Genomic DNA, 26,663 nt, shown 5'->3' on the forward strand with positions numbered 1-26,663 from the left:
TACATTAAATAGTTAATTTAAAATTCCTGTGCTATGTGAGGAGTAAAATAAACCTGAGATGTAATCTGCGTATTTTAGGATATATTTTGATCAAATTAATCTGTTGCATACCAAGCTCCCTAAAAAATGTCACTAAAACACACTTAATTACCTTCCCTATAGCAGCAAACGTAAGCACTTACTAAACCTAATGTTATCAATGTAATGATTTGAAACTGTTTTTCTTTGTCTCCACTAATTTGAGAGAACGACTGGGCGTAGAAACTCGGTAGAGGTGTCTTAAGAAAGGTCTTGGTGTGTAGATAAGCCCTCAAAAGAGAAAGAGGTCAATTACTTTTGGACTCTGCCCCAGTGGCCTTTAAAATTCCATTCCTATGTTGTTATTCTATGGACGATAAGAAACAGAGGTTTTGTCACAGCTTTAAGAGAACGGCTGCGCGTAGGAATTTGGTAGGGGTGTCTAAAGAAAGGTCTTTGTCTGTAGATGAGCCATCAAAAGAGAAACGAGGTAACATCTTGTACGAGGTACCGAGGTAACGAGGTCCCTTGGGGCTATGGCCTAGAGGCCTTTAAAGGCCCTTCCCCAGATGGATAAGCTTACAAAATGTTTTTATGACACAGCTGTTAATACTTAGTTCGTATTGTAAAGGTCACGACGTGATATAAACATTTTTTAAATCTGTAAAAGTGAAATGGTGACATTATTTTGTGGTTTTAAAATTGATTTTCCCCTGAATGATAAGTTTTTAATAAATTAAAACAGAAAAAAATTAAGATACGATTTAAATTTGATTGTTAAAAAATCTATGCTTTAATGCATTTAGAAAATGTAATAGGCCTAAAATTATGAACATATGAATATTAAAGGAATAGATAATTATTCCTTATAGGGCTTGCGTATATTTATTGTAGGGGTTTGGTACTCGCCTTTTTGGTCTAATTTCAATAATATGATTTATTATTACATAAAATAAACGCAAGAGCTTTCGTGAGATTATTAGCATACATGTTTTCTATAATCGGAATAGTATAGTTTTTTCGGGAGAAAATTGTGTCATAAAATAAAAACCATGCAAGTGTAAAGGAGTACGTTGAGGAAGTGAGCCATGTTCAAGTTCTATCGTTCAAGATCCATGGTTTTGGTAGAGGAGAGAAATTGTAATAGCAACTAAGTTTATTTTTATGATGCCAATTAGAAGTTTGTTTTTGTAGAGAAATCTGAGGTAGATGCTATGATCTTGACAGTTGATTTATAGTGATCTATTTCGACAATGGCTCACTGCTCTCGAATGTGATATTTGTAAAACACTGCACTTCAACTGTGAGGATATTTAGCACAAGAGTGATTGACCTTCCTTCCTGGTACAACCTTTTCAACAGAAGATGACTTGATACAAGGTTTAATCTCCTTGAAATCAGATCCCACCATTCTTTATACGGGAATTTACTACATAGGCCTACATAAGATTCGGAATACAGCTGCCTCCCGCTGATAAAAATTCAGTATTGCTTATGACCAAAAAGGGCGATTCACTGATACGGTCCAAATACCATCCAAATAAGATTTTAATAACTACACTATATCTAACGTAGTTTTATGAATTTGAGTGAAACCTCAAGATAGCAATCGATTTCGACGGGTTTCATATATTAATAGTAAAATATAAATGTGGCATTCTAAAGGAAGCATTTTAGTGACAGTCCAACCAGGAAAATAAAGGTCCGCCTAGTCTACAGTGTTGCTGTGTAACTACTATACTTGGTTCTTAATATTATGTACATAATCAACAAATGTGTTATTATTATGTTATTATTAGTAATATGGCACGAATCTAAAAACATTTCTTGAGACGGTTTAAGGATTAATTCAGAATGAGTTTTAAATAGCCTGAGCCTGGGTACTAACCCAGATCATCATAGTTGTGTGAAGTTTGCATAGCCTCTGTTAACTTATCTTTCCTTTGGGATAGTGATGTATATTGCTAGTATGATTTATTGTGGCAAGATTATATGAAATTTATTGAACTCAAACAATTAATTTACAAATATAATATACAAGCAAAAGGGTTTGAATGCTCAATGTAAACTTATATTGACGAGATCAAATTGTACCCGTCACTTTAGGTGGAGTAACGTATAATCTTTTATCGTTTGTTTTTAAACCCATTATTGTACTATTGTAACTTACGTACCATGCTCCATAAATTATAATGAGGACTTTTTGACTTTTCCATGAACAAAATAACTTCAGTATCTGCAGTTGCACTTCCGTAGAACCAAGACTTTTGGCCAAGTTCTGGTGGGGTTGTGAAGTCCAGATCAAGAGACGCTCCGCTTCCATCACCTTTCTTTATCATAACATAACTCAAAACGATTTTAAATATATTTAAATCATCAAAACAGTTTAAGGCTTTTACTTTTGCCAAAATAAGTCCTTGCGTGGTTTTAATTATCCCGAAGAAAGTTGTAACTCCTCTTGATGATTTTGGATCACTAATTTTGTAGCATTCAAGGATGATGTATTGTATTACTGACGTTTTGGAATGTTTTTTAAAGTATCTTTTAACTTCAAATTTCTTTTCTTTAAAGCTTGAGTCGTCCTCAACTAATCTTTGATCTGAAAATTGGTTTTAGGTTGTTAATACAATAATTATAAATTAAAAGTCATTTCAGAACACAATTGCAAATAATTTTAAAATGCCTTATTAATGATAACCTTATGAATGAAAGAGTTTATAGGAAAAAAATTTTCTCTTTGCCTAAAGTAAACAACAAAATTGTTGGAGGTGAATGTAAATAAATAATACCCCCGCCGCAGCAAACCTGCAGACTAAGTGAATTTCCATTTGCCTGATTGGATTTACACTAAAATGCCTCCTTAAAAATATCACATTTATTCCTTATTTAAATAACATTAGTTTAACGAGTACTTAGGTTTGCTGCAACAGGGGGGGTAAAAAGGTGTTTTTGTAAAATGTTAATAGCTTAGTATGAAATGAATGCATTATCCAAATTTTATTAAAATATGATCATAAACAAGCAAACTAGAACAGTTTACTTATTCTCCATAAGAATAACATGGGAATTTTAAATTTACAGTTTTTTGGAATTTTCTCCGTAATCAATAGGCGCATAATAACGCTTCAATATACTAAATTATTTGTTTTTTAAGCTCTACAAAATGGTTTGGAAAGAAAATGCTAAATGTTAAGTTTTAAGGGTAAAAAATGGGAAAAACTAATTATTGCCTCATAAAACCCCCCATAAACCCCTGTTCCCATAGTCCGATCATGCTGGTTCGCGAACTTGTTCAAATAAACGTAGGTTTACACGTTTGTACCAAATTTCATCAAAATCGGATGATTTTTGCTCAAGTTATCGTGCTAACGGACACATATATAAATAAATATATATATATATATATATATATATATATTTGAACGGATGGTGTTTTTGGTCTCTAGGGACCTCAAAACGAAAAAGTAAATCGGTCCCGGGTCCAGGTCTTACCATGAGTACTACGGTAATAGCTTATTCCCTATAGGGGAATTTCGCTAAAAAGAAGAAGGTAGCTTCTAATGTTATTATTATGGGACAAATTTAAAATTGTATTTTTAGGGTTTTATTGTTACTACCAAGCATCGATGTATATAACCTAACTGGATCGCGCTCGGCTGGTAAACGAAAACGGTCCGCCGCCGCCGCGCCGCTCCCCCCACCACAAGTGGGGAACCGCAGTGGGCCATAGCATTGAAGTAGCATTGTGACCGCCGACATATCGCACATTTTTACTTATTTATTATCACCAAAATGTTTTAACGAATTTCTCTTTTCGTGTATGGTACTGTATGTAATTATTTTTCATAGGTACATTCTTTAAATTATAATATTCCGACCCAGAACACATATTTTAAATTAAACTTTCTTGTAGTCTTGGATTTATAACACAGTTTTGATGGTATATGTATTGATATGGATTATTTTATTCTGTCATTTGGGTTGGATAGTACATCCGTTGACATTAAATCATATTATATAAAATTATTTTTTTACTCTTACAATATTAAGAAAAACTACAGTACTGTAAGACATTTCCTGGGTATAGTAGTTACGATGTAGAATAATCAAAGCTAATAAAACTAAACAACTGTCGTAGATATATTTACAAGTTAAATAATCTAATCAACAATACAGCTTTTACATATAACAATCATTTGCCATTGATAGACCTGGATACACAAAATAAGTTTATTTAGCTTCTGCCGAACGCCGAGGTTTGAAACATTACTTTTTAGGTTTTTTTAAATACTTTTGGCAATATACTTTTTAAAACAACATGCATATAATTTTAATGAGCGTAAGATCATGATTGTCTTCACTAAGACCTCTGTTTGATCCGTGGTCTCGGAACACATTGCTAGCAAACATCTTTGATGCCAAAGCCCAAAGCACATATGAATTCATTAGCTTGGAAGTCCTTAGTTACTCACACAGCCACCATTTTGTTTCTTTCACTTATAATTTTTTTTTCGTAAGAGTGGTTAAAGATACGAAATTGAAACTTTGCACAAACATTTATGACAACAATTCAAAGCTACAAAGAATTATTGAAAATATTTCAAATTCATAAAACAAAATGTCGGCTATTTACAATTTTCTTTCATAATTAACTCAAAATTAACCACTTTTTAGAAAAAAATTAATAAGTGAAAAACAAAATTGCGGTTGTGTGAGTAAATAAGGACTTCCGGACAAATTAAATATCATATATAGATCTGTTTCTTACTCAGGAGCAATGCCCCACAATATTGGTAGTGAGTTGGAGCTCCAGGACACCCTGTACATATTATAGGGAGCTATAATTCTAAAAATTGTCTTATAGCTTTTCATATATCTTCAGTTTGAATGAAGGAAGCCAAAGACTTCGTTTTGGTCTTGAAATAACTGTTAAATTACGGGTTTTCATATGAGACGTCAATCATTCAAATCAAACAAGATTAAGGTAATTTATAAGCCTCTAATGAAGGAATATTTGAATTTTTCCGAAATTTTACTACAATTAAAGATTAGTATCTCAAGTTATGATTGTGATACGTCATATGTTTAGGTCTAAAGACATTTGGTGAAATACCGGCTTTCATTTAAGCTATTAGTATTCAAATCGGACGAGTTTCAAGCAAATGCAAGGTGAACAACAAAAATAAAATGTATCTTTTATAAGGTCTTTCGATGATTAAAAATAAATAGCTTCAGTATTGTTCATGTATTTTATATGTTTCAAAATAGAAATAATCAATAAATTATGGGCCTTAATTTGAGATTTTAGCTATTCAAATCGGACAAGATTCTTTCTGAACTGTGAGCCTCCAAACAACGAAAATAAAAAATATTTCAGGTTTTGTTTTTAATCAACGATCCATAACTCTAGTTCTATTCCAGTTAGTTTATAACAATTGGTATCAAATTATTTATTAAAATTAGCGGTTTTCATTTGAGCAAATGAGCATTTAAATCCGATAGGTCAACATGTATCATTTAAACTCCGAAGTCAACGCACGAGTCATTCTTCGGCGCCGCGTGGGTATGGTGATACCCCACTTGTGGTGGGGGGAGCCTATTGAGCGCCGACTCGTTTTCAGCGCTGTACTCTCGTTGCAGGGCGCGATCCAGTTAGGTTATATACATCGATGCTACCAAGCGGAATCGTCTCTCCAATGGTGTCATAATTATTTGTGCAAAATAATTGAATGCTATTAGTGCAACGGTTCTTGAGTTTTCGCGACCCGATCACACAGACAATCTGACAAGCGGACCTTTGATCTCCTACTCCGCTATACATGATACATAGATTCGTTGGGTCGCAGGAATTCTATCCCCTGAGCTTTACCCCCTGGGTAAAGCTGACGTCACTATGACGTAGTAACCTGAGCGCTCTTAAGTTTGTTCGCGGGCGGAATTTTACCCCCGCGGATTTGGAAGTCTAATGAACATAAACTGAGCGTGATTAATTATATTAGCAATAAAAACCGGAATTTTACCCCCTGTCTAAATAGCAAGCGTTTAGACAAATGTGAATGTACGGCCTGGATTTTTACCCCCGAATTTTTACCCCCGGATTTGTAACCCCTGGATTTTTACGCCTGGATTTTTATTCCCCGGAATTTTACCACCGAGTCAGATGAAGAAATTATTGAGAATGAATAATTTTCTTCTTTCAGTTTTAATTTATATTTTATTATTAGGTAGCCTTATCTTAATTTATTTGTAATCTCAACTAGTATTTTGATATTCGGGATTTGGGTTTGGGGTCAACTGTTGGCCAATATCATACGAAGGGAGTATGTTTTATATATGTTAATAAGTATGTATAACAAATTGAGTACTGTATCTCATTTAAGTGATAAATGGGCGAACTTTTCTTAAACGATTTATTATAGGCTTACCACTGTGGAAAAACAATTTATTTCGTTTCTGTTGTTCAATAACTCATGCATTTTGTTTCTTTAGGCACAAACAATGAGCTATATTATTTCATGGTTTGTACTGAGAAAGGTAATCGAAATACCTGTTGTAAAATGTAGTTGTAGGCATTCAGTACAAAGTATTCAACCAATTGTCGTGTTGACTACTGCAATGAAACCCATTTGTTTGTATATACATATTAACCAACAGTTCCAAAAATCTAATCCCGAAACTCGAATATCAAAATCTATATATATATATATATTATCTATATATCTATACTTATTTAATACGCAAGCAGGATTTTTGTGACAATTACTCCTCCGAAACTACTGAACCGATTGTCATGTTTTTGGTGTCATTGGAAAGAGCGTAGCGTGAAGTTGTGCAGGAAACTTTCTTTTTAGGGAAATAATGAGAGAGTGAGGCCCTGGAGCCCTATAAAGTTTCGTATTTCTCCATAAGATTAACATTGGAAATAAAAATTGTTATGAAACTCCAGCTGTTGTCAGAAATCAAAAGTGAGAAGAAGAGCATAGGTTAATCCTAAACAGTCAATAAGTTTGCTAATATAGTATTATAACAGTTTGCTACAAATATTTACTTAGCAATTGCTCGAATTCGAGCAACAGGGACACTAGTACTTATTTAATACGCAAGCAGGAATTTTGTGACAATTACTCCTCCAAAACTACTGAACCGATTGACATGTTTTTGGTGTCATTGGAAAGAGCGTAACGCGAAGTTGTGCAGGAAACTTTCTTTTTAGGGAAATAATTAGAGAGTGGGCCCTTTAAAGTTTCGTATTTCTCCATAAGATTAACATGGGAAACAAAAGTTGTTTTGAAACTCCAGCTGTTGTCAGAAATTAAATATTGATAATTGGTCTCCATGGAAGCATGAGAAAATTCACAATGTTTACTTTTGCTTTGACATTTAAATGTAAACAACCAGAACTGTCAAATGCCTATTTCACAATTTTAGACAGCTGATAAAAAAAAAATAAAACAACTATGTGGTAGGTTTATTTAATCTTAAACTATATGATAGATTATTATAAATCTATTTCAATAATTATGAAACAAATGTTTCCCGTTCCGAAGCAAAAATTAATAGTGAGAAGAAAAATATATGTTGTAAACAGTCAATGTGTAAATTATCGAAGTTGTATTAAAAATGTGTATAGTTTTGGATGTTGGTTTGTGTTTAATGATATAAGTTAGTTATTAAATTTTTATTTTAAGTTTTAAGGATTTGGCATATGACTAAGCCTATGATAAATAACACCATTTCAGATTTCTGCCAGTTATTACCTAACTTTGTCCTGTAGAGTTTAAAGTAGCTTACACCTTATTGTCTACGAATTGGCTAGATAACTTAGGTACGGTACTTAATAAAAGCTGACAGCCTTTTTTTACGTCGACCTTAAATTGTAAGCTTACCTTTTCCCGTCCATGGGCAGTTTGATTGTTAAAAATTCACCCTTTAAAATGGAAAAGGACTGTTATGTAAATTGTAAGTCCATTGGTTGATAATCTTTTAGTTGGCTCTTTTGCTTTTTTAAAATCATTGGAAATTATGACCGTTATAAGTTTTCAACCAAGTAATTTGTTTGTAAATAACTCCTGTACTTCTTTGCAATTGCTCGATTTCGAGCAAGATGTACACTAGTATCTATACTTATTTAATACGCAAGCAGGTTTTTTGTGACAATTACTCCTCCGAAACTACTGAACCGATTGACATGTTTTTGGTGTCATTGGAAAGAGGGTAACGTGAAGTTGTGCAGGAAACTTTCTTTTTAGGGAAATAATGAGATATTGAGGCCCTGGAGCCCTTTAAAGTTTCGTATTTCTCCATAAGGATAACATGGGAGATAATTTTTATTTCCAGAAACATATGTTTGCTACTTGAAAATAGTCAAAGTCTACTACATAATAATTGCTGTGTATTATAACTCTTAATGTATACCTACTACATTTCAATCAAGGATTGTGTAGCCTACCTTAAAGTTTACCCATAATGGATCTTAATACTTTATTTTAATGCTGGGAATAGTAAAATTTAGTGGAGAACAAGTTACCATGATTTAGAAAACTTTACTATAATAATTTATGTATTTAAATCACAAATCTTTGACATTATTAATTCATTTGAAACTAAACAGCTGATCGACAAATCAAACAAATCACCTACTTCATGTGAATAATGTTATTACACATAGTTTTTTTGACCATTCTTTTTTACTTGTGGGTGTATTTTGAGTTTGCAGTTATGAAAGCACCAAGCCAAGTAACTTTTATCTAATTTTCTTTATAAACTAACAGTATTATTGAATTACTACATGAACTTGACAAGTCAGGTAATTAATTGTCAGTATACCAAGGGGAAGAAGAGTGGGTCCTTAAAAACAGACGAAGGCGGAGACACCTATCTAGAAAATCCAACTGAGTTTTTAAATATAGAGGTCAGTGGATGGCCAAGAAACAGATTAGACTAATAAAAGGGGGCAGTGGTTTTATTGATGAGGAATATTAATATATCAAAAAGGGCACAAGGCTTCATGTGATCAGAATCAATGGTTAACAACTTAATAGAATGTAAAGTCTTAACTGGAACAAGTGAGTGGGGACATATTTTGATTTCGAGGATAAAGATTTACCCGTCTGAAACAAACTTACCTTTCAAAATGGAAAGATGCTAATTTCTGTTACCTTTGGCATTTGCAGCGCTGTTCTTACCCAGACCAATTGAGTCATGAGCAACTATATTATATGTTGTTTTAAGTAAGGCTACATCTTTTAATAGGATACGCATATTTGTTACGGAAAACTCTGACCAGGGTAATCTTCCTGAAGGTAACTTTAAGGCTAAAATCGTAGTATTCATGGAAGTGATTTTGTGATAAAGATATTGTTTTTTAGTGTTTATTTTTAAAAGTGTGTTTTCTTCAAGCAGCATTTTTATGACCCTCAAAATATGCTACATAGGCCTATTGGTTTGATATGATAAAATTTTTTGTTAAATGTGTTTTAAAAATCTTTAAAAAATAACTACCCTATAACCTTGCTCGCTGCCTATAACATACTTGAACCTGAACACTTATTAATTTACTAAATGTAATACACATACAGCTAGAAAATGGCTGAACTGCTTCCCTTCCAAGGCTTCATTATTACTGCATTTAATTTTCGACGTCGAGTCAATATATAATGCGATGAATTTGTTTTCTAAATTCATATGTCATTTTGCGGGGCATTGAACCGCACAGGTCCACTAGTACTTATTTAATACGCAAGCAGGTTTTTTGTGACAATTACTCCTCCGAAACTACTGAACCAATTGACATGTTTTTAGTGTCACTGGAAAGAGCGTAACGTGAAGTTGTGCAGGAAACTTTTTTTTCTAAGGAAATAATTAGAGAGTGAGGCCCTGGGGCCCTTTAAAGTTTCGTATTTATCCATAAGATTAACATGGAAAACAAAATTTGTTATGGAACTCCAGCTGTTGTCAGAAATTAAGAGTGAAATATTTATTGATGGTATCTATGGTAACAAAGAACAAACCCACAAAATAAAAAAATGTAAACAAACAGAACTAACTGTCAAATTAATTTTGATTTCAACACAGCTGGTTCAAACATATTAAATACTGCATGATTATTAGAACAGGAACGGTAGGGATCATAAACAATTATCAAATATGTCACTCGCCCGAATCATTTTTGTCTATGCCCGAATGTTAACATTTAACATTGATTAAATGGAACTGTCAAACTATATGTTAATGCCATTAGTATGGAATTCTTTCAACATCATTTGTTGATCGAGTTAGTTTCAATATTTTTGAACTGCTGTAATAATATTTTACAGGAAATAATTGTTAGATAAATTCATGGTATAAGTAATTCAGATTCTTCAATCTTTGCTGTTATTAAAATTGTGTTTCCGCAGCAAACCTTCAGACTAAGCGAATTTCCATTTACCTGGCTTAATTAATACTAGGGTTGCTTTCAGAGAGGTAAAAGCCAGTTGAGCGGAACAAACGTGATTTGAGAGTAAATATCGATTTCGATGCGGTTCGATATATCGCTTATTAAATTCTGATTTCTAACATTGGCTGTTTCTAATCAGCTGGCAACACATATAGGTTCCCAAGAAAGTAGTCACCGGTCCGTATCCCTCCGCTCCTTGTTTATGCTCCGCGTATTGAGAAAGTAGTTCCGTATATTTTCTCGATTTGCAGTGAATTCCGCGCCTTAAAAAAATGTTTTAACGGTATTTTCTGGTTTATTAGGATCATAGGAATGGCTTAAAAACGTTTAAAAGAAAAGTCTAGAAGGTTCAGAAATACCTTATGGGTATCTTGTTTACATTTTTCTTGTAAACAAAAAACCTGTCATGGCTACTTTAGTCCCATAAGCCTAATGTTAAAAATTGGAAATTTTAAGTTCGTTTTAAATTGCATTAGCAATATCTAATTGAAATTTGTTTCTTTAAAAACCATCTCACTATTAGTCTAAGTAATTTTGTTAAGTTTTACTAAAATGCGTTCAGCCGTTATTGAGTGATGTTTCTCTATTTGTTGCATTGAAGTTGATCCCAAAGAGCTTCGCTCGCTCCGCTCAACAAAGGTTAATTATTCCCTTAAAATGGTCATTTTTTTCCTATCTAAATAATATTAAGTTAATTTTAATATGAGGACTAAGGTTTGCTGCTACAGGGAAGGTAGGTGTGATTTTGTTGAAATGTTGATAGCTAAGTATGATTGTTATTGCTTTGCAAATCCTGTAATACTTTACAATTGCTCGAATTCGAGCAACATGTACACTAGTTAATATTAAAAACATGTTTGATTAGTTAGGGTTACAGATAAATTAAGATAGGCTACTTAATAATACAACGTTTACTATTAAATTAAAACTGAAAAAAAAAGAAAATATATCTGGCCATGGGGTAAAAGTCCGGGGGTAAAATTCCGGCCCGTACACTCTAGGTTTTTATAATTTGATGCGTTCTGATTAAATTCACAACCGTAAAAATATGCGTTTAGTTTCACCTTTAATCCATCAAACTGATGTTGTGCAACTCGAAAGTTCGCGGCCGGAATTTTACCACCTGGTTTGTGACATCAGTTTTGCCCAGCGGTAAAATTCCAGGGGGATAAAAATCCGCTACAGCGATTCGGTCACTTAGTTCACTCATCTATCAACAGATAAACTTTTATTTAACTAAAATGTGAGTTAAGTAAACGAGAACTCCAATCTATGAATCTTAGTACTATTAGTTTTAATCTAATAGAGAAGATTTATACTTCTATACAATTTACTGAGGCGATGGGATGGTAGAAAATGAGTGATATGAATTCGAACGGACCAATCACAGAGACTCTTTGTTGACCTCTGGGCGAGCTGGTCTAGTGGGAGAGTGTGGATCTTCGGAGACTCAGGTCTCAGGTTCAAATCCCGCCAATCACCAATCGACTTTATACATATGGTAATGCCGCAACCCTCTAGAACTACCCTGAGAAGATGTGAAATAGTTCTGGGCTAGAACCTAGCGTTTTTGGATGTGAAGGTGGACATGAAAAATAAATCTACCACCAATATTCCCACTTTAGTGTAGCAAGAATCCCTAATAGTGTAGCATATTGTTGGAAAGCTTATAAAATGACGCAGTTTTTAACATATTCCAACACTTTCTTGTATACAGGGTGTGAAAAATGCAATAGACCATTGTTTTTTTTTAAATTATTATCAAACATCTTAATTTTTATCTTTGAATCAATTTACAATGGAGTTTTTACAACTGACCCTCCGTCATTTTTCTATTATTCTTGTTCAAAATTTAATGTAGAACACGAAAATTACATTATCTACTCAAATTATTTTTTAAAACATGAAATAATTTTTTGGGAAGCTAATTTGACTTGGAACATTTGATAAGCATCATCACACTTCATTTACTTTGTACTTAAAACCAAAAAATTATGTCACTGAATACCAATCAACCTGTATAGATAGCAGTAATGAGCTGATGGAGTAATTCATAAAAAAGTTATTAGTCTCTATTTATAAGTTTGAATCTTAATGAAACCATTAGGTCTGAACTTACCCTTGAATGAAGGGTTTTTATCCATCAAGACCCCTTCCTGAAAAAAAACATATAGCATTGTATGAGAGATACGGTAGGTCATTAGGATTCGCAGTGAAGGTCTTTAAATAAACCTACCTGAGTAGGCATACAACCTTGTGCAGTATCACGTGTCTTCTCCTGCTCGCTTGATGTACGTGTGTGACCATGGTCGTAAAACTGTATATAAATATGTGTTTCGTGAACTGTGTTAATATGTTTTGTAAATTGTTACAACCACTTCTGTGGGCAATGTTGAGACCTGTGACAGCGACTGAAGATGCAAACGCGTCTCGCAGGAGATAAGAATTTTGGACACCTTAGGCTACCAAAAAGGTAAAATAATTGATTTTAAATAAACATTGTTCATCGGTGTTTTACTGTTATACGAGTATGTTAGTAAACAAACTAAACCCAGAGAAAGGTTTTACTTATGATTGACTTAAGAACAGGTATAGCATAACAATATTGAAATTATCAAGGTTAGAACCATTACTGTACATTGTAATGTTCAGTATGGGCATTAGTCAGTATTTATACATTTAATTACGTTAGCCGATTCTTTGCGTCACAATTGCGGAAAGTCGTAGAACGATGAAAAAGATCTCAAATTAAAGGCCCCTATCCCGTGATGGTGAGAAAAATAGTGAAATTCCAAAACTTTTAACACAAAATAAGATATAAGGTAAAATCTTCACAATAAGAATAACATTCTAAATGTTGGCAGGTGATTTTTGTTTACTTCAATACTGCTGATCGTGATTTAGCAGTAAGCCAGTACGCAATATTAACATTTGAAACACATATTTGCCAGTCAATTCTGCAACGCACTGTATACCATAACACCAGGGATATCATTACCTATAATTGAGGCTTATTAAATTATGACTTAGAATGTTGAAATCTATTATTTTACTGTTACTATTTGCGTATTTGTATATTTTTATGTAAGTTAGTTAAGAGTATGGTAAGTAGTAGAATCATGTGATATGGCTCAAACCAAAGTAATTGGACTTAGAATGGCTGAAAAATAATGAAGTTTCAAGCATTTTAACGGAAAATTTAATAAAGAGTAAAATAGTTTTAATAATTTACCCGATTAAAACACTTAAACTTTGTTTTTTATTTTAAAACATATGTTCGCGAAGTTAACAATAGTTATTTGTGTAACTAGTGAGCAAAGTGCAGCAAAAGCCTTTTGCACTCGTGTTACACATTATATTTTTCCTACAGTCACTATAAAGCATATAAATAATTAGTCTTTCAAACACTATACAGCACGTTTTTAGGTTCAGCTGCAACACAAATATAGTTTGTCCAATGTCCCGTGCGCCCTGGAGGATTAGAGCGACCCTACTCACACACTCACACACTCGCACGTCCCGGCCTACCTGCCGCTAGTGGGTTTTCTATGAATCACCAACTAGCCCTTGTGCTACAGCATCACATTTTTAAAACTGGTAATTTTTCTTACAAAATGAGTCCAAACACGGTACAATTATGACAACTCTAAGTGGTTTTAGGGCCAGTAGGTTTAAAAATAATAATTTCGACTATTTATAAATGGTTGTAGAGAATTTATTGAACGCAAAAAAGTAAAAATAAAAAAATAATAAAATCAAACTAACATTAGCAAATTTACATAGCAACGTTAAATAGCGTACATATTTTATACAATTTACATTCATAAGCCGATACGGAAGAAAATTAAAATTACACTAGATTACAGATCGCGCAAACTGAAGTAAAAAATATTAGTAACATGATTAAACTAACAGGAGCATATTAACATAGCAATTTTACATCCCTTAAAAGTGATTTAAATTCCAGATTCCGCTTCTCCGCTAAGTGTGGCTCATAAACCCACGACGAATGCCGGGGATTCAACCCTGCGTGTTTCCAAACTCCTTCCTTATATTATAACTAGCTGTGTGCCCGTTCTACGCACGGGGATCTTATAGTAGTCAGTTGAAACCTTCTTATATTAAGATTAAGAACAGCAATTAGTTTGCATATTTGCAGATATGCTGGCAAAACTATTATATATAAACCTTCGCAAATACAGTATCTGACAGTTCAAGCCAAAATAAATGCTTCGCAATTAAATGTCACCCGGATCGTGTTGGTCCATATGTCCAATGATTAAACTAAAAAATGTTTTATAGATCCATGAAGCGTAGCCCTAAAGTAGGCCTATAATTGAAAGTTACTTTTCCACATCGGTTAACTTAAACGTATTTGCAGTACTACCTCAACCTCACCATTTAACACTTTATTCCGGTTGACATTTTCAGTATCAAAGGTGCTCTTGTCCATTCCGTGAAACACAGAGAAATAAGGACATTAATGCGTTACCAACATACAACAAAACAACACAATACAACAATCCAACAAAGGCCACGAACTATTGATACATAAACAATATAAAGGCGTAAACAATGCATGATGGTTTGCCCAACAAATGTTTTACTCAAATAGGTTATCATTTTCTTAGCATACCGGGTAAGCTAAGATTTGGAATTTCTCGTAAAAAGTTATAGCGTAAACTTATCGGTGTCAGTTTGAAAAAAAAGCAACCTTACCCAAACAACTTTTTGTTATTTAATAGATTACGCATTCTCTAAACAATGATTAGTATATCTATTAACATTAGAAGGAAATTTGACGAAAATCACACAATGTGGGGTTTTGGTCATTTGTAATTTTATTTTTTAAGTAGGTAGGCCATGTATTCTATGTAAAAGTACCGGTATCAAGGATCGTTGTCAAAAAGGTTGTTATGAATAAATATGTAGGCTTACGTACCCAAGATATGAGCTATGGGCCTATTGGCTGTATGGTCCAGCGATTGCATCACACGGTGAGTAGAAACAGAAAGTGACACATTGGAAAAGCGAGTTTAGCACTTCCTCTGTTAAACCTCTGTTACAATCACCCACTGCAGTTGTGATTTTTTACTTTACACTTTACACAACCGCCATTGAAGCGCCGTCAATGAGTGGAAACCTTTTTTGTAAGCTATTGGCGACGACCATTTCAGTGTCACAGCCCTATACAACACTGATTCAAGGTCTTCTTTCTGGTTGTCAAAACTCAAGAAACATTTTATACTCAAAGAATTTCTGGTTCCGATTTGGACGATGTCTAGTTATTTAATTTCATTTACGGTTACACTATTAGACTATATTATTGCACTTGCGATTAATTAAATCCGTTATGTAAGAAAAACGTTTTTAATCTCACTTGGTTGGGATTTGCTTTCAAAACGTGATTCGAAATAGTTGCGGTATTTGTAAACACCATTTGTAAACATGTCATTGACAGCTAGAAAAAATAATCTTGATCCGGATAGCTGTTCGTTATTTCATAGACGATTATGTGATAAAAATTGGACGAAAATTTGACAAAAATCGCACAAAACTGCATTTTTGAACGTCCGTAATTTTATTTACAAAGTAGTGAGGCTATATTTAAATCACTAAAGACACTCTCGCCAATCCAGTGAATACATTAAAATGACTTGGATCTTGATATGTACTCTGGTTTTCACGGAGAAGATTGCGTAAAATGCAATCTTGAGTGTTACAGACAAAGGGACAGACAGACAGACAGACAGACAGACAGACAGACAGACAGAAATTGAGATAAGACTCGTTTCTGCTTCTTTAATGTATAAAACGTAAAAATAACCTAAAAGTATATAATTCTGAGCAATGTACAGACAAAACTCTAATTTTATTTATATAGATAACTCTGTTTTATGTTACACAGATTAATTTGTTTATAGTTTGTCCTTACCTTTTTAAACTAATATTTCTACCTTGTTTCCATACCTAATTTATTACTAGTTATGGGACTACAGCGTATTTGCAAACAGTGTTTAGTCATCTCTAGAATAATTAATTGAAAACTGTTTCCATGTCATTGATCTAACTGCTGTTATTTAATTTAGGACCTTTGGTTATTACAATATGCAATACGTAATAAAAGCCCCGTGGTATTAATTTTCTAAATTTTTAAATAACTAAAACCACTTAGAGTTGTCAGATTTGTATCGTGTTTGGACTCATTTTGCAAGTAATAATATTCAGAGTTTAGTTATTTAAATACAAATTGGATGAAATTTAAAGTTATAAAAATGTGATGTTGTAGCACTTGGGCTAGCAAGCGATTCATAGAAAACCCATTAGCGGCGGGTCGACCGGACCGTGCGAGTGAGTGTGGCTGCGCGTGTGTGAGTAAAGGCCTATTTTGCTTGGAGCGATTGCAGCGATAGTCGCTTGGCGATAATCGCTCCGCGATAGTAGCCGGGCACTGCTCTGACGGAGTTTGCGTTGTCCTGTTTTGCTTGGAGCGACCATCGCAAGAGTCGCCAGCTACAGTCGCGGACCACTGCCCCGAGGACCAGTCTGAGCGATAATCGCGCCGCGACTGATGCGCAGCGACTGTGCGCAGAACCTCAAAACAGTGCAGTTCACTCAGTAGGCAGATAATAGATGTTAAAATTGACCATAATTTACTTTTTTGTTCACAGTAATTCTTCTATTCATGTGCTGTTACGATTTTACTGTTTTGATTATATTTTCTTACACATTCATTTCATTTTCTACATTAAATTTTTAGAAGAAACAGGCGACTCTTTATTTCTAGCAAACTTTGCAATGTCATTGCTCAAATGGTTGTGTTTAAATTTGTTAAGGTAATCCACGTCTATTCAAATTTAAATATAAAATGCTTGACTGTTCCAAGTTGTTATGTGTTATTTACGTAGTGTGGGCGATAATACTGTGTCAGATTTTGTATGAATACATTTTTTTTTATATTTAGACTCCAGGTTTTATTTTCTGACATTCATGTACTCTTATCGATATCACTATTTTTTATTGATATAAATATATGTATTTTTTCATTGATATGACTACAGTTTTCTATTTATATCCTATCTAGTGACCTCTAGTGATACGTATCCGTCCCAAATCCTACGTATCACTATTTATTTATTATTTTCTATCGATCGTCCATTGATATTTCCACTAGGGTCGAGTAGAGCCTCGTCTCCTAATTCCTCACTGAGGAGATACTTTAATGACTTACAACACGTACTCATGACTTCACCATTGTGAGTGCTGGTATTTAACTAACTATGAAAAATCGCGTGGCGACCGAAAATCAATCGCTCTAAGCAAAACGGCCACCGGGTCAGCGATAGTAGCTGAGCGATTATCGCTGTGCGACTATCGCTACAGTCGCTCCAAGCAAAATAGGCCTTTAAGCTAGGCGCCCACCGGGCAACCCAGCGGGGGACGCGACGCGACGCGGCACGGCGCGACGCGGAGAAAAACTTCCGTCCGCTTCTCCAGGGTTCGCGCCCACCAAGCAACTCTAGCGGAAGCGCGGGGCAGCGCGGAGAATTTTTCTTTTGGAGGGGATGCATAGTGCACTTCGATTTGGACCCGAACACTCCCGAAGGGCTCACGATACTTTCCGAAAACACCCGAATGAGCGGCAGACGAGGGGCAGACGCCGTTTCCGTGCCTCTACCCCGCGCCCACCAGGCAACTCAACGCAGGCGCGGCAACACGAGAGGAAGAAATTCTCCACCGAATTCTCACTGCCGGATTCGAGAAGAAGTTTTTTTTCCGCGCCGCGTTGCGCCACCCGCTGGGTTGCTAGGTGGGCGTCAGTCCATAAGATAACATGGCACGGATACGTGGCAACTTTTTTCCACGGCGTCGCGCCGCGCCGCGTCACCCGCTGAGTTGCCCGGTGGGCGCCTAGCTCATTTTCTCGCAGTCAAAATGGGACAAACTTCAATGTGGAAGTAGCGCTCGCCACTCGTGCAGTCTCGGGTCCTTTGACTCGTGTCAAAAACCGACTCCAGATGGAGCGCTGGCGAGCACGAGGCAAGGCGAGGCGAGGCGACCCGAGTCAAGGCGAGAGAAGACGAGCGAACCGAGTACACTCTCGCACTCGCCAACGCTCGTTATGCCTCGGCGAGAGTGTACTGGGGGCTGCATAATTAATTAATCAGGGGGCATAATTAATCCTCCAGGGCGCACGGGACATTGGCCAAACTATAGGTGCCCTAGAGAAAGTAGTCCCCGGTCCGAATCACCCCACCATTTTTTCCGAAGTACCGAATATTTTTGTAATTTGCAGTGGTTCCGCGCCTAAAAATGCTTTAAAGGTATTTTCTTGTTTATTAAGATCGTAAGAATGTTTTAAAAACGATTAAAAGAAAAGTCCAGATAGTTCAGAAATACTGAAAAGAGAACATAAACTATAAACACGAAATGACAGGTTAAATCGTAGTTATAATAGTCAATCAGCTGCTCATAGTATTATTATCTTTAAGGGTGTTTGGTCAAAAATTTGATGTCTTATTTTTTGTTATTGTTCAATTGCACTAAAAATTAGAGATACAAATATATAAGAAAAAATTATTTATTTTGAATACTAAGCGAGATATGGAGCTTGGAAGTAGTAAATTTGTATTCTTTGGTACCAGTTCACAGGGAGAATGGGTAATGCGATTCTCACCAAAATTTGCATTCAGGTGTGGAAAAATAAGATAATAATCACTAGCTATTTAAAATAAAAAAATTTAAAAAAAAATTTATTTTTTATTTTGTATCATTTTTTTTTTAAATTTAAAAATTTTTAAAAAAAATTTAAAAATAGCTCTTTGTTTTTGGGAAAAATGTATCTGTATGTTGGAATGCAAAAAAATGTGATATGTTATCTCGTTTGGGCTGTGAATTCGTACCTTTGATGCCTTGCGCTGTCGGAGCACTACTCGTTGAGAGTGTGTACACTAACACCGGGGCTTTAGAATACAACGATAAACGTATTCTTTCAATGTTAATGGATGTTAATAATTACGTGATGTTAAAGTATTCTAAAGCCTCGGTGTTAGTGTACAAACTCTCAACGAGTAGTGCTCCGACAGCGCAAGGCATCAAAGGTACGAATTCACGGCCCAAACGAGTTAACATATCACTTTTTTTTATTCCAACATACAGATACATTTTTCCCAAAAACAAAGAGCTATTTTTAAATTTTTTTTAATTTTTTAAATAATTTATAAAAAATAAAAAATAAATTTTTTTTTAATTTTTTAATTTTAAATAGCTAGTGATTATTATCTTATTTTTCCACACCTGAATGCAAATTTTGGTGAGAATCGCATTACCCATTCTCCCTGTGAACTGGTACCAAAGATTAAAAATTTACTACTTTCAAGCTCCATATCTCGCTTAATATTCAAAATAAAACATTTTTTCTTATATATTTGTATCTCTAATTTTTAGTACAATTAAACAATAACAAAAAATCAGACATGAAAATTTGCGACCAAACACCCTTAAGTGTTGCCAACCTATTTCCAAGCGTACACGGATTACGTGCACAATAGAACCACGCTGTTTTGTGTTGTTTCGTTGGAATCCTGATGTGCGCCAAAGTATAAACCGTACGACAAAGTATAAACCGTACGATAAAGTATAAATATGCAGCAATTAGCAGCTTTCTGTACTATAAACAGTACAAGGAAGCCAACTTTGTCGGGCGACTGTAGGAAAAATTATTTTACTTTTTTTACATTACTTCACATTTAAAGGTTATTGTTGTGTTGAAGGAATGTTAAACAAAATAACCACACTGACTAAATAATCAACGATTCAAAATTAAATGGAACCCGTCTGCTTTGTTTTTATTTCAAAAGATATGTTGACGATGAATTCTAAACCTTTTTGTAACATTTAACTTGACGCTTATTGTAGTGTTTAATCAATTTTTTGAAGTGGAATAACCGTAATGGCTACTCTAAGAAAATAACCTGGGAATAAAGATGAAATAGGTTCGTACAGGCAATAATGTTTTACTAAGTAATTAATATGACACGTTCCAATGGGCGGAAAAATAATACTGTCTGGAGGAGAGTATAATCAGGCGAGGAACTGCTTGTTGTTCTAAGGGAAAAGGTTTGAAATAATATAGCCTAGCATGAATAGTATAGATTGCAAAGGGAGCATCTATATATAACAGTAAACCTAGAGTTAGTTTCCATTTCTTTAAACTAACCAAAAATATGCATGTCAATGCTGATGAAAAGTAATTTCATGATTTGTTTCGATGACTGGGTAATGGAACCCCCACCAGTGACAAAATATTTAAGCCAATCAAACAAAATTATAACTAAAAATAGGCTTTACATTCCTCATACCAGCTTAAATGATGTAACTACGTTGGCTACGGCCGGCATTACGCCAGTCGGCACCTTGCTCGGAACGGGAACATGTCAACCGGTTGCATTTAGTACGACAGGCTGATATTTTTTGTGAAATGTGTAAATTTAATTCGTATTGCTCTTGAGTGTTATGTGTTTTAACATAGATAAAACAGGGACTATGTATTATGTATGGTTTTAACTTCAACGACGCTACTTCAGCCGAGATTTCGTTGTCTGACGATGGCATTGTAATGCCAAAACAGCCGTAACCAACGTAGTTACATCATTTGAGCAGGATTGACGGATAAAGCCTATGTTTAGTTACGATACAGATCAAAGGCCAAAACATGGATTTTAATTCCAAATAATAATGTATCCATTAAATAAAAAATGTATACTATTCACAATTACTTACAAAAAAAAAAAAAAAAAAAAATGCGGACGAACAAGCAAATGAATAATTCAGTGTGGTCTTTACTGTGAATCCGATAAACGTTTAAATATGCCTATTTTGATAGAATATGTAAATGCAATCGCATTCTTAGGAGGAATACCACCACATTTAAACCAAGTGTAGTTTCTATTTTCATGTTGATCAGAAACAAATCCAGGATTAAATTTGGACAATAGGATACCTTTTCATTAATTTTGTTAAACCTTTACAAAAGGAGTTAACCGTGAACTACTGAACTGTAAGCTTATCTCAACACCCCTTTTTACTATGCCCTTTCAAATTTCACCAAGATGGTTTCCGAAATTCCTTACAGGGAAGCTTTTTTTGTTATCGTTTAAAACAAGACTAAAACTATCCAGTATTTATTCACAAAGAATTATATGTTTGCTGCCTTCAACACTTAAGACTTTGAATAGTTAAACCTCTGAAACAAATTATTTATTGATTGAAAATAACATTAACAAAGCAAGCAAAGAGACTGTTTTCACACAAAAGATAAGGTGTACAGTATTCATCCTAACACATACATAATTTGATACTGAGCTTGTCAAATATTACAATATTTGTTTAACATTTGAGCTTTTTAGGGACTTATGTTCCTAAAAGCCAATAGTGCAAATTTAATGTCATATAGTTGTTAATATAATTTAGTGTGATCAATGTATTTTCCTAGTCAAAAAGGTAAACTTACCTGCTAAACCTGGTAAACTTATCTGATGAATAGCTATTGGAAAGTATAAGTGTCACTTTCGATGGCAAGCATTGACTAGTAACAAGGACTAAGAGTATTTTGAAGCCATCTAATACTTTTTTACAAAGTGTGATTAAGTAACTATCCGTCTGTAAAGCTTGTTTGATGTAACGAACATATCAGAGTACTAAGTATGGCTTATGAATTTATAGTCTTTTTAACATAATCCAAAGAGGTGAATATGGAGTTCCATAACTATTTTACAAAAAGTACTCAAATTATGTTGAATTTAAAATGGTCGTGGTTCGAAAACAAACATGGCTCTGAATCAGCTCTACATAGTTAGGTAAAGTTTTTGACCTTTCTTTGAAGGATTTCTTAATAATGCATGTATTATTTTAAAGTCTACAAGAAGGACCTGAAATAGTTATTTGTGTAACTAGTGTGCAAAGTGGCACTTTGCTGCACACGAGAGAAATGTTTACGCACGAGCTTCCTAACTAAAGCTGTAACTGTATTGTAGGAAAGAAAGAAATCGTTATTTGTGCAACTAGTGAGAAAAGTGAGCAATTGACTCACTCGAGAGAAATCCTTACTTACGAGCCGTAGGCGAGTGAGGAATGGTTTCTCGAGTGAGGCAATTGTACTTTGAACTCGAGTTGCACATTATACTTTTCCTACAGTTACCATAAAACAAATAAATTGGTGAAGAAACATAACCTATTTTTACACAGAAGTGTACTTTTAATATAACATTTAATGTGAAGTGAAAAATACAACAGTACAACAGCTGACCAGCTGATTCACAGCCAGTACTGCCAACGTATTTCGCGCGCATACGACGTTGCCTGCATGTTACGCGCTCACTATTTCGTGCCTTCACGTTGCAAATCTGGAGTGAGACAAAGTAATTAGAGTGAGACAATGTTAACATTGTTTTACTGATGAGCCAATTGGTCACTTTGCTTTCTCAAATCAGTGAGAGAACATGTACATTGTTAGGTAACTGTAGGAAAATTATATTTGTAAAATAATACTATATTATTCTTAATAGTAAAATATGAATAAAGTTTGTTGGAACCTATCAAAAATTTAAACAAAAAATAAATTTTTAAATGGTTATTCCTCACATTTTTACTCTAAATATTATAGCTCTAGAATAAATTAAATTGTCAAAATACCGTTATAATTTTCTATGCAATGTAATATCCTAAGATTCTAGGTCATTTTGCAATATTAAGGTACTTAATGTTATTGTCGTACCTTGATTGATTCAAACCCTCCTGGGTTGGCAGCATATTTCAAGAATACCAGGTTCGGTTTCGGACACTTCTCTACACAAATATCGTACTGGCACCACTTGTCAGTGTCAACTCTACTTCTAAAAGACAAAATGTTCTTTGACCCGTCTTTGAATGTGAACATGTACACTTTTTCGTGTAAAGGGCGATTAGATTCAGGAGCGCAGTCGAAATCATTGAATGCTGCTAAAAATACAATGTTATCCTCAAAAGGCAGTTTTTCACGGTATCGATTTTTGGCATTACTTTTTTTCCGTTCTGCTATCGTCAATATGTATTTGGCGTCGATATCATTTCTACGATAACATTGAAGTATAAACGTTTGTAGTTCTTCCTCCTTTTCTTTCCTGACATCAACTGAGTATGTAGATACAAGGGTTTTACTAATTGTTTCTACGTTTAAAGAGATTGTAATTATGTTGGCCCCTGGAAATATATTCGTAAATGAATTATTAGTTTCTAAAAATAAAAGTGCTTAGTCGCTTTACTACTATCAGTGATACAGTAATAATATCGGCACCATCAGTCTTACAGTACTTCTACCATTGATGCAGTCCTGCTATCCGTGAAACAGTACTACCGACAGTGATAAAGTACTTCTATCAACGATGCAGTACTGCTATGAGTGAAATAGTAATACCATCGGTGATAAAATACTACTATCAGTGATACTGTAATACTATTGGTGATACAGTAATACCATTAGATAAACAGTACTACTATCAGTGAAACAGTAATACCATCGGTGATAAAATACTACTATCAGTGATACTGTAAAACTATTGGTGATCCAGTATTACCATCAGTGATACAATACTACTATCAGTGATACCGTAATACTATTGGCGATACAGCAATACCATCAGATATACAGTACTACTATCAGTGAAACAGTAATACCATAAGTGATAATGTACTACTATCAGTGATAAAGTACTCCTATCAACGATGCAGTACTGCTATGAGTGAAACAGTACTACCGACAGTGATAAAGTACTTCTATCTACGATGCAGTACTGCTATGAGTGAAACAGTACTACCGACAGTGATACAGTACTTCTATCTACGATGCAGTACTGCTATGAGTGAAACAGTACTACCGACAGTGATAAAGTAATTCTATCTACGATGCAGTACTGCTATGAGTGAAACAGTACTACCGACAGTGATAAAGTACTTCTATCTACGATGCAGTACTGCTATGAGTGAAACAGTACTACCGACAGTGATAAAGTACTTCGATCTACGATGCAGTACTGCTATGAGTGAAACAGCACTACCGACAGTGATAAAGTACTTCTATCTACGATGCAGTACTGCTATGAGTGAAACAGTACTACCGACAGTGATAAAGTACTTCGATCTACGATGGAGTACTGCTATGAGTGAAACAGTACTACCGACAGTGATAAAGTACTTCTATCTACGATGATGGTACTTCTAATACCATCGGTGATAAAATACTACTATCAGTGATACTATAATACTATTGGTGATACAGTAATACCATCAGTGATACAATACTACTATCAGTGATACCGTAATGCTATTGGCGATACAGCAATACCATCAGATATACAGTACTACTATCAGTGAAACAGTAATACCAAAAGTAATAATGTACTACTATAAGTGATAAAGTAATCCTATCAGAGATACAGTACTACTATCAATGACACATTTCTCATATCTACGCACAGGCCCCTGCCTATGTAGACCTTTTCCTTATCATTTGACAAGGTATTTTTTCCCCTTTTTGCCTTTTAGACAAAGTATACTTTTATAATATTTTTTTTTTAAGTTAATGATTTTATAATTATTATGTAAATACCACTCTATCTATAATATTAAAACGTAACAGGGGTTTTTTATTTCAAGATTCTGAATCAACCACTCCACGGATTTTCATGATTTTTGTGTTGAAAGAAAGATAATTTTGAGAACTAGGGAATGTCGAAGCCATATTTTTAGTTTAGGGTCTCAGTTATTTAGAAATTAACGTTTAATTTTTGAAAAGTCTAGCAGCCGACGCTAAGAACTAAACTAGCTTTTGGTATAATATAATTTGCTTAACATAACAGCTGTAAACATTCAGCGTTTGTAACACAAATTCAGAAATTGGATCAAATTAAAAGACATACTTAGGGTTGACTTATTTATACTATGTGTAATGCTAATCATGACGTCCAATCCGATAAGAGGATGACGGATTATTTAAATAGGTATACATAGTAAAATACTAGGATGTTCAAATAACTTTTTTAAGTAATTTTTGTAATCTTCGGATTGTTTTAGTGCAATATAATTTGTTTTAACTAACAGCTGGTTAATTATAAAAATTCCCTATAGAATTATGAGGTTATTTATTCTAATTTTGTCATTGATTAAATGGAGCGAGCGAAGCTACACTCCTGCTTTTGTTTTACAAATACTCCTCCTGAACGGCTAAAGCGATCTGCACGAAATTTAACATAGTCATAGTAACCAACCATGGGAAGGTATAAATCTGAAATGGTACAAATCAGACTTTAAGACTTTTCCCTACATGAATGCAAACTTTTAGAAATTTAACATGGGTCTTATGGGTTAATTGGTTGCCATGACATTATTTGCGACTCAACACTAAAAAGTAAACAAGAGCCTCGACATATGTTAGTCAGCAAATCTACCACATTATAAATACAGTACAAAAGAAAAAAATCTGATGAATACTAAAGAGCATATTAGTCTATTGCATGTAATACGAATTGATTAAGAATCAGTTCTATATTCAGTGAATAAATTCATGCCGTTCGTATTTAATTTTATAATCGTTCTGTTCTTTTTAACAACAATGAATAGTCAACTAATTAGACGTGGTCAATAAAAAACACGACAAAATAATTATACTAACAAATTCACACCACCCTTGATTTGCAAGTATATTTGTAGATAATGTACTGTAGCTAAAAATACAAAATAACTTTACGAAATGAAATCACAACCACTTGGTTTACAGGTAAGGTTTAAGACTAAACTAAATGGTATAACTTAGACAATAAAATCCCAAAGGATTGTCGTATTGATAGGCCTACATTTTATTGCACAAAAGGGAAATTTTGAAAGAAGTCGACTTGACTTCAAATAGTATTTCTTACTTTTAACCGCTAAAGTAAAACCAGACCTAAGTTATAGGCCTATACTTAAACGAATTGATAATTTTAAGAATCGATTAGCATATCTCAATTATCCGCTGTTAGGAAATGATTGCAAAAAAAGTTAATGTATTTGTAAAAAATGCATTCTTATCCCAAAATAAAATTATAAATGGCTCAGATAAAAAAAAAGCTATTTAGATACGTTAAGTGAAAATCAAATTCTAACAAAATCAGAAGCAAACTGTTAAGTTTTCCAA

At 34.2% G+C, this 26,663-nt stretch overlaps 1 protein-coding gene across 2 annotated transcripts in view; it reads right to left on the bottom strand.

Moving 5' to 3' along the window:
- Window positions 1–26,663, bottom strand: part of LOC129000855 (uncharacterized) — a 253,328-nt gene that overhangs the window by 25,682 nt on the left and 200,983 nt on the right. For both annotated transcript variants that reach the window (XM_054427905.1, XM_054427904.1), the window contains 3 exons: window positions 23,232–23,695; window positions 12,576–12,612; window positions 2,193–2,617 (listed from right to left, as the gene is read on the bottom strand). In XM_054427905.1, the coding sequence (XP_054283880.1) occupies window positions 2,193–2,617; window positions 12,576–12,612; window positions 23,232–23,695 (926 nt within the window). The remainder of the gene's footprint in view (window positions 1–2,192; window positions 2,618–12,575; window positions 12,613–23,231; window positions 23,696–26,663) is intronic.

Source organism: Macrosteles quadrilineatus, unplaced genomic scaffold, assembly GCF_028750875.1.
Source record: "Macrosteles quadrilineatus isolate MER2022 unplaced genomic scaffold, UCM_ALF_1.0 Scaffold_8__2_contigs__length_117827958, whole genome shotgun sequence".
Classification (NCBI taxonomy): domain Eukaryota; kingdom Metazoa; phylum Arthropoda; class Insecta; order Hemiptera; family Cicadellidae; genus Macrosteles; species Macrosteles quadrilineatus.